Source organism: Pinus tabuliformis, chromosome 5_2 (genome assembly GCF_031772625.1).
Source record: "Pinus tabuliformis cultivar Carrire ecotype Pingquan chromosome 5_2, CPIR1, whole genome shotgun sequence".
Taxonomy (NCBI): domain Eukaryota; kingdom Viridiplantae; phylum Streptophyta; class Pinopsida; order Pinales; family Pinaceae; genus Pinus; species Pinus tabuliformis.
The window spans coordinates 1,099,027,802-1,099,041,080 of NC_142306.1; the positions used below are offsets into that span (position 1 = coordinate 1,099,027,802).

General features: G+C 36.8%; 1 protein-coding gene across 1 annotated transcript in view; it reads right to left on the reverse strand.

The window, feature by feature from the left end:
* Positions 1 to 13,279, reverse strand: part of LOC149163072 (uncharacterized) — a 299,415-nt gene that overhangs the window by 221,462 nt on the left and 64,674 nt on the right. Inside the window, exon 2 of the mRNA XM_089437516.1 lies at positions 2,369 to 2,532. Within this exon, the coding sequence (XP_089293642.1) occupies positions 2,369 to 2,532 (164 nt within the window). The remainder of the gene's footprint in view (positions 1 to 2,368; positions 2,533 to 13,279) is intronic.

A 13,279-nucleotide genomic window follows, 5' to 3' on the forward strand; every position in this document is an offset into this window, starting at 1 on the left:
CTTTCGCTTGCAGACTTCTTTGAAGGGTTATGCTTGGTCTTTGGAGGGTTTCTTCACAACTTTGTGGACTTGATTACATTACATAAACTCATGAAGAGTTTCTATACACAAGACATGACTCTTTGACATAGAAATAAATCCTAAAGACATCATGAAGAAGTCTTTCACCTAGTGACACTTCTTGCTCATGAAACCCATGTAGCAAGATTACAAAAATAATTTATTTCCTTTTATTACATCAATTACAAAGATCGTGTCATTATGAAGACTGAACCTAGTTACACTTTCTTCAACATATCAAATAGCAATTCAAGCCCCCATCTGATAAAGAAGGCCTAGTAGGCCAAACTTCGAAACTATTTTGAGAATGGTGTAATCCTCACATTTCACTGGTCAACTCGTATTGTCTCATTATTGCATTTGGTTACGCATTAACACAAACCTTTATTTTCAAAGTAGGTTATAGTTGTTAAGGCCAACCTAATCAACTTATATCTAGCCCCATAACCCCTCTTAAGGAGGGCATCCTACCTATTGAGTTGTGTATAAATAAACATTCAACAATCATTTTGTTCATTATTATCTTGTGGTCTTTTTGATCATTCTTTGGCCTGCAAGCATCATTGTTTAATAAAGTGTTTTCGGCCTATGGGCACCTATATCATTGGCATTCACTTACAAGTACAACTACGCATTTTTCTCTCTTTTGCATGGATTTATTTCTCGCTAGTTCTCCTATGGATCAGCTCTAGCACTACTGCTCGGAATTTCCTTGGTTGTTATAGGCAGGTTTCTCAAGGGTTGCAATGTTATTTTCCTTATTTATTGCAGGTTGTTTGATGGTTGTTACATTTGATCCTTCTCTCTCTCTCTCTTATGCATTTCTACATGATATCAAAGTGGGTGTGGACCTCATTTACCATCTTCACTATGGGTTAGAATTTATTCTTGGCTATTTTTGTAGTGATTGTGCCTAACTTATAGGGCATTGCCATTGTTTAGTGGTGACAGTATTACCTGAAGCTGGGCACCTTATTTAGAGTTGTTTAAGCCCAATTTTTTGTGCTAATTATGAAGATCTTGTCCATAGATTCAAACCTTAGGGTCTACGACTGATTCATTTCAGCCACATTTTCTTGAGCTCATCCATGCGTATGCATGGGTGGCTTGAAGCTTCACTATTTTTTGTGACTGTAGAACCAGGGTTTTGAACCATCTCTTTTATTCTTAACTTCAACAACAGATTGGATATTTTGTGTCTAGTGGCAATGCCCTAAATGCTGCAGAACTAAGGTTTCCAGATCTGTATTCTTCAGCAGGAGATCTAGAGATTTTTGGTTAGTGGCATTGCCCTAAGGCCGCAAAACTTGGGTTTCCAGATTTGATATTTTCAACAGCTGATACTGGGATTTTTGTCTGGCAGCATTACCCTAAAGGTTTCAGAACTAGGGTTTCCAGATCAGAATTTTTAGTAGCTGATGCAAAGTTTTTTAGCTAGTAGCATTGTCCTAAGGACAATGGAAATAGGGTTTACAAATATGACAATTTCAGCTACTAATATGGAGAAATTTGGCTAGTGGCATTAACCTAAGGGCTGTGGAACTAGCATTTCCAGATCTGTTTTAACTATTTGTCAGCAGCCAATCTAGAAATTTTTGGCTAATTGTACTGCCCTAAGGGCTGTCAAACTAGGTTTTGCAGATCATGTCTTCTTTTGGGATTAAAACCCTCTTTCAAACCCAACACTGTCTTTCTTGTTCATTTCGCAGCAAAACTCTCTCTAGGGTTGTGCTCTTCAACCAAAACTTGCACTGTCTTGATGCAAATTCAATACACAGTAGATTTTTTGGAAGATACCATTTTCCTTCTTTGGTCTAATCAAGGTGACTTTCAGTATACCTATTTGCATCATCATTGAACATAGATTGACTCAAAGTGTATATTTTTCCTAATAAATGTGGCCACTTATTTTTAGGTTGATATAAGGTATAAAGCTATATGTAATTTTCGTCATGAAGAGGACATAGCAAATGAAACAGAGACACGTGAGCAAAAGCATTCACTCTTCTTAGCACTTTCTTGCTCTTGGTGCACTGCTAGTTAAATTCCAATCCTTCAACTAAAGCTCTTCATATCAGATAGCTGAGTCATTAACATCAAAGGGCATTCCTCTTTTATTGTCATCTTTTAATTGAACTCTTACCAGAGTATATCAACAATATACATTGAGTCTTGAATTTGTGATTTCTGAGGATGACAGAAACAGAATAATTCTTTTGTGCAACAATAAAAATGGAGGTTAACAAATCTAGCTTGATGCATGAAACTGGAGAGCAAGAGTAGGTCATAAGATGGAATCAACACATACTTTGGGAATCTTGGTTTTCTGTTTTATCAACACAAGCTTTTAACTCGTCACGTATCTCCAGGAAACTTGCCCTGATTAACAATGAGCTACCTTTGCTCTCTTCATACTCTTTAGTCAATCCTGCAGGCAAACCTTCCCCAATGCTGTGATTCAAATCGTCCTCGCTGTTGAAGAACATAGATCACCACTGTCAAGTAATGCTCTAAGATATATCCAAAATTAACAGCATCAAGTAGAACAAAAGAAAGCACCGGGTCACAGATATTTTCTCATTTTGATAATGCAAAGAGAAAGGGAGAATGTTCCCATAAGGAAAGATATCTTCAGGGTACGGAAACTCGGACTTTTCCCGTCCTAACATCTGATATTTTTATATTGCACGTAAAGTTTTCAGCTTATCAATATTACTGTGAGGAAATATTTTGAAGTTTGTACTGAAAAAATATAGGAAACGTAAAAATCATGCAAATGAATGAAATATTTGAAACTTTTAAAACAGTGCTTTGATTGGAGAAGCTCTGAAATGAATTATTTGATGCTTGATACATTTCAAACAAGGACAGGATATAGCTAAAAAACAAATTTGTGAGATAGGTTCACCATCGAATTCTCTGTTCCAGAGTATATCACCGAACTCATAAAATCATCACTCAAATTAAATTATTAAACTTTATTTCCTCACACTGCTGATAACTTTTTGTTGCTGATCTTTAATTGTGTTAAAATTGGCAACTAGGGCCAAACTCCATGTGGGCCATCTTATTAATGGAAGCTGATATTTTTCTTCGATCCCTCTCATCGAGAAGTGTAGGACTGATCTAAAGATCATCCGATTCCGATAAGTATTATGGAGATGTGAATTTATTTGTGTTATGGGACAATTCGTCAAGGTCGGCCAGCAATCAAATAAACCCCACTTGTGCTCAACGTTTTAGTATAAATAGAGGTGCCTTGAAAGTCATTTGTACACATGCTCTTGGTGATCTCTTCCTCTCCACTTGTCTTTGGCTTTTGGTGGGAGGAGAGATCTAAAAAGGATACGCTGCCCTAGAGGATGCCCTATATCCTAATGCTATCATGGAGAAGATTTTAACGCAGTAAAGGAAGCCTACATAACGCAGCAAGCAGAGATCTAATTGCTAGTCTAAAAGAGAAGCCCTACGCTGTCCTATACACAGCCCTATGGAGAAGCCCTAACGCTGCCCTGAAGCCCTAACATAACCTATGAAGAGGTATACGCAATCAAGAAGGGCAGCAATGTAAGCCCTCAACGCAGCCTAGATAAGGGTCTCTACCCTAAATGGATGCCCTAGAACCTTAACGCAGTCTATGGATTGCCCTAACCGAAGCAAGAGAAGGAGGCTCTAAGACAGCGTGGAGGAGGCCTGAGTTCCTCAATGGAGGCCGACTTAATTGCTGGAGCGGTCGCTTGTTTTTGGGACAGCAATGATATAGTGCTGCAATATTCAAGGGACAGTTGCAAGATGATGGGACAACAATGATATAATGCTACAATGATCAAAGGGACAGCTGCAAGATGATGGGACAGCAATGATATAGTGCTGCAATATTCAAGGGACAGTTGCAAGATGATGGGACAGCAATGATATAATGCTGCAATGATCAAAGGGACAGCTGCAAGATGATGGGACAGCAATGATATAGTGCTGCAATATTCAAGGGACAGCTGCAAGATGATGGGACAGCAATGATATAGTGCTGCAATGATCAAAGGGACAGCTGCAAGATGATGGGACAGCAATGATATAGTGCTGCAATGATCAAAGGGACAGCTGCAAGATGATGGGACAGCAATGATATAATGCTGCAATGATCAAAGGGACAGCTGCAAGATGATGGGACAACAATGATATAATGCTGCAATGATCAAAGGGACAGCTGTAAAATGTTGGGACAACCATATGATGAGACAAAACAATAATGGGACAGCAGTATGGTACTTGGTGCAGCAAGTACACGAAGCAAGCAATAGTACAGCAAGCATGCAAGGTACAGCAAGCAAGCACATAGAACAGTATGGCAACATGGTGCAGCAATGGCACATGATGCAGTACAGTGATGGGTACAGTCATGATTGATGAAGCATGATGAGATGCAAGATAGTGATGATTGGTGCAGCACGGTGAGGTGCAGCATGATGACGAGATGCAGCACAATGATAGGTGAAGGAGGCACCTTGGAGAATCAGTTGAAGCAGCGTGTCTTCAACTGATCTCATGTATCATCTTCTTAGAGATGATCTATGCTCTTATCTAGATAAGTCAAAGTGCTGACTTCTGTTGTAAATGCACACACACTCTCTCTCCCTCTCTGTTGACTATTGAAGATCATATAAGAAGAATTGACGAAGGGTTTCTCCACATTGGGGTTTTCCCCTGGCTAGCGCCACATCTTGTGTCCTCTTGTCTTGGCTTGTCTTCTGCAATTTATATTTATGTTCTATCTGCGGTTTACTTTAATGCTGATGTGATTGCTAATAACTGTGAAAATTGAAATAAATTGCTCTAGCATAGAACATACCTAAAGTTAACAAATTGACATAACAACAATCTCTCAGTCAAACATTATCTAAGCAAAAGAATCGAGATTTTGGAAAGAGAAGAGTGGCCATGATTTCACCATGATGATAGTTCCCCGAACCCAGAGGCACAAGTATCAATCCAGATGTTGCAATATATACTAATATTCCTGGCCCAAATAAAATCATACATGGCACTAGAAATATTTGTCATGACAAATACCAACTGCAAAGCATTTCCAGGCACTTTGAAAATTGTGAGTTATGTGGCTCTTCTTGTGACTTTCAACAATGTCAAGAAATCCCTAGTGAATTGACAACATATGATCACCAACAGCTCTGGGGTTTGGCTGGAGGACTACATTAGGAATGAACCCAGGGTTTCGTCAATACTAAATAGGGACATTGACAAACATGTACAGTTATGAAAGCATCATCAATATCAATGTAACAGTGTTCATACAAATAAAAGGAAAAAGTTTACAAAAACAAGATAAAATAAGAAAATGACGACTTCAAAAATGCCCTGCATGCTAAGCTCAGCATAGGAATGCAGTGAACGAATGCCAGGGCGAAGTCAAAACCTAGCAGGGTAATTATAAGCTAAGTCACCTGCTACATGTTCATGTTCAGCAACAATGAAATTCATTAAAAAAATTCACCCAGGCAAAAAGTAAGATAAAGTTCAGCAGTAAATTTGCCAGGAAAAAATTTGTTATGATTTCTTGACAGCATGTTAAATCCATCTGAACCCAGACCTATTAAGCACCAGGAGGGATCAAGAAAATAGCTGCAAATGCCCTGCCACATAAAATATCCAGGGTTAAGATGGATTTATGCAAGCCTATTTTTTATTTTAAATTTTTATGACCTAGTAATTAACAAAGGTGGCCTCTTTGTTTCCCTTTTGGACACTTCATGTCAGACACCTAACTGTTTTATATTTTATTTTGATGATGATGTTTACTATCTTCTAAGACAAACAAGGTTTACCATGTAAGATGATTTTCCTAATGTCCAACAAATAACCAGAAATTAGATTAATGGGCTAAAAGAGTATACATTCAATGCAAGTGGAAAAGCCTCTCCGAGATCAATACTAACAGCGGGAAAATATAAAGAGCTATTTGTCTGAGTAAGAGCTAAATGTCTAAGCCCAAGTGGTTAGCTTAATGTAATGTCCTCTCCGAATTGATGGGCTAATGGGGGACGAAATAGCTTATCCGAACATGTAGGTTATGGTCTTGATAAAGGGGTAAAAACCCAAATTTTTCCAATGTTGGGGCAACACTGTGCAAAAATTGGGTCAACTGGGGCAAAAAGACCCAAAGTTTGGGGTTGCACTCAAAATCTATAAATAGAGGAGAGTTGAGATCAAATGAATCATCATCAATTGTGGGTCAAATGATCTATTTTCTTGAGCTGGAGCTATGAGGATTTTAAGACCCTTTCTCTTCTACTAACTTCAATGGTGAAAGATTCCACCCTAGTTAGTCATATTTTCCTTTTTGTTACTTTGTTCTAGCAACAAGGTGTTCTCTACAAGGAGCAGTGAACTATTCATGGAACAGCCTAAGACAAGGGAGAGCAAAACACATTGTAGCTAGGCGGATTTTTTCTGAGGTTAGTGCTGAGACAGAGCAAAATTTCTCAGGCCAGGCAGATTCTTTCTAAGACAGAGGGAAGTTTCTCAAGCCAAGCGGATTCTTTCTGAGACAAAGCGAAGTTCTCCTAAATTCAACCCTTGAGGAAGTCATCTATAGAGGCCAAAAGTATGATGGGCTTAACGTCTAAGTTTGAATAGGTTCTTGAGGCCAGAATTAGGGTGGAACAACCATTCTGAGGATAAAACAAAATCATTCAAGGTAGACCATGTTCAAACTGGGGTTGGGCAGAGTTCTAGAACAAGTCGAAGGGCCCCCTGAAGCAATCACATAAACTGTTTAAGCAATTCAAGGTCGGATCAGAGCCAGACCACCCTTCAGTCACGCATAATCTTCTTGAGGGAGCACACAATTACATTCCGAGCCACAACTGTACAGTGGATAGCCCTGTAGCAGAAGAGGAGATCGTTCTGAAGTTAGTTTACATAGTCAGAATCGAAGTATTGTATCTTGGTCATTAGATTAGATACAGAGATATGTTATCTCCCTCTCTTGCATTCTGAATTTGCAAAGATCTGTTATCTGCCTCTGTTGCATTCCGAACTTGTTTAGGGTTATTTGGAAACTATATTGGAGGATTGGTTTACTTGAACAATTGAATCTAGATTACATCTTCACTGTTGAGATATTGAATGACTAGCTCTGTACTATATGATTGAAAGTGCAAGATTATTTATTGAATGTTACTGTTATGCTGGAGCAGTTAATTCTTTTATTTGAATAGAAAAAAATTATTTATTTGAAAAGAAAAGAAGCTTATTCAAACCCTAGTGCCTAAAAGGAAACTTAGTGCAAAATTCCCCTAGAATAGTATAGTGGTATCAAAGCTCAAACATCCTGCCAGATTGTGAGTGCATGAGTTTTGCATGCTTCCAAAGGATATGTATAACGTTATCTTAAGAAAAAAAGATAAAAACCCATCAGCCAGCAATGGGGGATAGAACAGGGCAAGGGGAAAGTGGCCGAAAGAAATTCCAAAGGGCTAAGCCAGAGGCTTCCATACCCGCGGCAATCAGTGAATAACTGATTCGAGGCAATTCTGAGTCAATGAGTTTTAGGCCTGCGCAAAAGTGACAGGGCCTGCACAGAGGCAATTGGGGAGCTAGTTCGATTGGCTTGATTGAGCCAGGATTGCTTCAAGGGGTGAGGAAAATTCCTCACAAAATTTTTGCCAGTATTTTCTCTGTAGGATTACTAGTTTTCAGCATCCAATTGAACTCTGAATTTTTTCACTGATGCTTAATAATAAAAACCCTCAATTGCTACAACCGGTTTTCCCACAATGGGTTTTTTCAGGGACTTTTGTCCAAAAACAACGGTGTTATATTTTTCTGTGTGGGCCAATATTTTCTCAATTTCCAGTTTATCTTCCGCAGTATTTATTTTGGTGAAAATAGTAGTTGTGAATTATTCATTGTTTGTCGTAGAAAATAAACCGCAAAATTCTATCAAATTAAATGCATCTGCATACCTGATTCTCTGCGTACCTGGTTCTCCCGTCTGGTGTTGATCACATTGCTCCAAGTTTTCTGCGACCATTACCAAACCAACTTATTCCTCCCTGCCTATCTGGGATCAACCTCTACGGTTCCCAGACCCAGAGGACTTCCATTTCGAAGTCCTCTGGCCCCCGTGCCCAAAACTCCAAGAACAGCTCAAAATTTCCCAATTTACAGTTCCAAAATCGAGCCCTCGGCTCATCCCTCAAACAGACTGATTTTCTTCCCCCCCCACTTCTCCTTTCGATTATGTTTATATAGGGAAGGTTTCTTCCCTCCCAAGAAACCCCACCTCCCTTTCCTCCAATTAATCTTAAGATTTAACCTTATCCCTTAAGATATTTTCACTTGAGTTGGTCATTATTCATTAAATGAGATTTTAACCTTATCATCTCAACCGACTTCGAGAATAGTATTTTCTTTTAAGTACCTTATCATGAATTGTCCAAAGATTTATGAAGTAAAGTAAATCTTGTCCATTGTAATAATAATTATTTATTATTTAAATAAAATTTTATTAATAAAATAAATAAATATATTTTATTGTTCTACTTAATAAATAAGGTATTAATTAATACTTTTAAAAACTAATTCATTTTCTTACATAGACATTTATATGATTAAATTAGTATGTATACTAGTGCAATGCCTGCGATGCATGTGTATGTAGCTATCATACACACGTCTCGTAAGCATGCTAATAATCAGTGACTCAAGTTGGGTCATTACATACACCCCTCCTTCAAAGAAAACTTCGTCCCGAAGTTGAGTTTATATAGTATATTAGTATTTATTTTAACGATTAATATAATTTGTGTAAGGATTATGTCCCGTGAAATTTTTATTATATATATATATTTAAAACATTTATAGGTTTACAACTTTAATAGTCGTACCTTGTCCCAACTAGGTTCCCAAGCTATTCTAAAATCATCCTATCCTTCCTAATCTCTTCCGCTCCCATCCTATCCGTCCTCTACTGGAGTATGCTATGGCGTCAGTTATACTGACCTAACCATTCATAACTCTAAGGATGGTAGCGTCAACTAAATTGACCTGATTTCCTCGTAGGCATCCGGCAGTCATCATCACACGTCTAGGGGAGCGTGACTCACACAATCCTCCCATGACTCCAGGTTTTGGAAGATAAACAGTGGGTAACACCTCCACCCCTCCTAGTAGAATTGGGGTCAATACCCTATCATGGAATCTCATTGAGCCTCAATTGTTCTTGAAGTTTTGTCATCATGTGGTCAGTTTGGTAATGATACTATCTGCAATGTAAACACTTGCCCATAAATTATAACATATGCATCGATATATTCAAAATCAATTGTATTTAGATAACGATTTTCTATGCATTTTAATAAACTCTCATCTATGATATTGATCTTTGCATTCATATAACATACTTGGCTATGTCTAACCAATATATTTGTAAGTTCATTTTCACATCTAGTAGTCAAGTGTATTCATTATTTTATTTCCATCTATCATTCATATTGATATGTAAAAAAAATAAAAATAAAATTATAAATATCACATCCCTAACATAAGTCATGATTTATATAGGTATCCATGTACCAACAACGTTAAGCATAATAATTGGAAATCATTCTTTCGTGTATTGATTGTGTATGAAACTTATGGCTTTCATTCCTACATGTTTAACGCTAAACATAGGTATAGCTGTTAGTTGTGAAAGTCTAATGATGTTGAAGTAGTGAACGAATAATATCATTGAAATGACTCCGAGTACACAATGTGGAGGAAAACTTCATCATTGAAAACCTTGGAAAGGACATTAAGGAGGCAACAGTGGTTTAATGAATTAGTATGGAATGTGTGGATAAGTGCAACTGACACTTGTAGGCATATTATGCAGATAGTCAAAATGAATATGAAAATAGATGATGGAGTTATTGATAAGACTTATCCATTGATAGATGAATCTGAAAAGATTGAGTGATCAGCTTAGCTTACACCAGAAGTCACCTATCCATAAAAACTTAATGACCTTACTTTTCACTAGACTGCTAGATTTTGCAGTATTATTTCCCTTAGCAGATTTTTCAAATCTGCCACTATTTTGTTCATACATTAAAAGATTTGAAAAAAAAAACCTATATATAACAATTTTCTCAAATCTATAGCAGATAAGTTTGTTCAATCCTAACATAGTTGACTGCTTAGTCAATAACTTAGAATGAAAATTGATAGCTTTTGTAAACTTCGTGCATCACATTCATTCAACCAGTCAGCTCCAACAACCTTAAAACATGCTTTCATTTTCATGTTCTGAAAAGAATTCTTATCAAAACATATCAAGTTGATTCTTACCCAAGTTGACTCTCTTTGAAAAGGTATTATTTACTATCCATTGTTGTTGTTGAGCTTGAACATATATAATTTGTTGCACATTGGACGTAAGCAACATGAATAAATTTCTCATTTGACAATCCAGCAATTGAATATTACAATTGACTGTGTTCTGCATCTTACCTTTTACTATGTTAACAACACATTCTAATACTTCATATATATATATATATATATATATATATATAAATTTATTCTATTCTAGTTGAACTTTTGAATTTGCTCTCATACTTTTGTTCTTTTTTCTATAGTGTCTTGTATGGTTGATGATGATTCTATATCTACTTAGCGTCTTCAAAATTTCCTCTATGATATGCTCATACAATATTCTGGAGGAAAAGCAGCTCTTGTATTTTGCTCTACAAGAAAAGGAGCTCAGGAAGCAACATTCCATCTCTCTCTCAAACAGACTGATTTTCTTCCCCCCCTACTTCTCCTTTCGATTATGTTTATATAGGGAAGGTTTCTTCCCTCCCAAGAAACCCCACCTCCCTTTCCTCCAATTAATCTTAAGATTTAACCTTATCCCTTAAGATATTTTCACTTGAGTTGGTCATTATTCATTAAATGAGATTTTAACCTTATCATCTCAACCGACTTCGAGAATAGTATTTTCTTTTAAGTACCTTATCATGAATTGTCCAAAGATTTATGAAGTAAAGTAAATCTTGTCCATTGTAATAATAATTATTTATTATTTAAATAAAATTTTATTAATAAAATAAATAAATATATTTTATTGTTCTACTTAATAAATAAGGTATTAATTAATACTTTTAAAAACTAATTCATTTTCTTACATAGACATTTATATGATTAAATTAGTATGTATACTAGTGCAATGCCTGCGATGCATGTGTATGTAGCTATCATACACACGTCTCTTAAGCATGCTAATAATCAATGACTCAAGTTGGGTCATTACAAACTGTAAATTAATTTTGTGGTTTATTTGCTACGACAAACAATGAATAATTCACAACTACTATTTTCACCAAAATAAATACTGCGGGAAGATAAACTGGAAATTGAGAAAATATTGGCACACACACAAAAATATAACACCGTTGTTTTTGGAAGTCCCTGAAAAAACCCATTGTGGGAAAACCGGTTGTAGCAATTGAGGTTTTTTATTATTAAGCATCAGTGAGAAAATTCAGAGTACAACTGGATGCCAAAAACTAGTAATCCTACAGAGAAAATACTCGCAAAAATTTTGTGAGGAATTTTCCTCACCCCTTGAAGCAATCCTGGCTCATTCAAGCCAATCGAACTAGCTCCCCAATTGCCTCTGTGCAGGCCCTATGTCACTTTTGCGCAGGCCTAAAACTCATTGACTCAGAACTGCCTCGAATCAGTTATTCACTGATTGCCGCGGGTATGGAAGCCTCTGGCTTAGCCCTTTGGAATTTCTTTCGGCCACTAGCCCCTGAAACAACCCTTTCTCCAGCTGAATCAAATTGCCCTCTAGAGGCTCATGCTAATACTGAATTTAAAAGGAAAATTATCAAGCAGCTGGGTCAATAATTCATGTGAGTCAATGACTATTCCATAATCTCCACAAATGATTTACGAAAATATTATAGTTGGCTTATAAAGCATGCCAATAAGTGTCTTGATTGGACATCTTTATCATTAAATGAATTAACTAATATGTCCAGTTATCTAACTAATCATTAGAGGAGTGCTGCAAGGCCTCCCCTATGTTTCCTTCCCAAAGCACAGCCAATATATGCATTTTCTTTTGCAGCCAACACTGAGTCATCGGTATTCTCATGATTGAGATTTTAAATCTAAAGGCTACCCTTGGGCATTCATTAATAGATCTTATCTACTTTTAGTAATTATTCATTAGAAAATTTGCAGATTTAGATGTTGCTGTAAAACTTCTTTGGCTCTTAATGGAATATCCTCCTGTAGTGATATGTTTGTCTATTGCAGAGGTTCTTCACCTTTACCTTCTGGAGTTGCTTCATGTACATATGGATGCCTTAATTTCAGTTGATACTTGTAACTTGACCTTAGTTAAAGTGCTGGTACTAATCCTCACTGTAGGTACTAAGACTCTTCCTATGTTCCTCCCTCACTTGAGTCTCAAAATCATCATTAACAGAAAAAGAACATTAGGAGCTATTGCACAGCTTCTCCAATCTCTACCTTTGCTAATACCTCTCAACCGAGCTGTCAATAAATCTGAACCACTTCATTTTTCAAGTCCTGGTACATTTGCTAATTTCATACCCAAGTTAAGAAACGTTCCCAATCCAAATATATCGATAGTGCCATAATTGCCACACTTGACTCCTTATGTGGTTGGAGGAGATGGATCAACAGTTTATATAAAGGAGAGATCCGGGATATCTAGATAAGTCTTGCAAATGTTGTTCCTGTGGTGGAGGCAAATATTTCCCTTTCGGGGAAGCAACAGAAAAACGTAATTTCTATGGGGTATGAAATATTTCGGTCAGCCCTTCCTTTGCAACCTGATGCATCTGTGGTTATCCCCGTTAGGCTACAAGCTGGAACAAAAAAAAAATATAAAAATAAAAAAATAAAATAAAATATTTCCAGTCCAAAATTAATGCAATTATTCGCCAGAGAAATTAGGAATCTCATCAAGCTAAATCAGAGTTCTAACTAAACAATAATGGAAGTGAAAGAAGTAGAATACAAATGCACACAGTAATAAATATCCTTCCTTTCCTGATTATTTGAGATGCTTTTCACCGCATGCTGCATTGTTGGCAACTAGTTAAAAGATGCCCAGATACAATTCTTCTATTGAATTTATGTAGCAAAAGGGAAGGGAATTGTATGACATACGATGCAG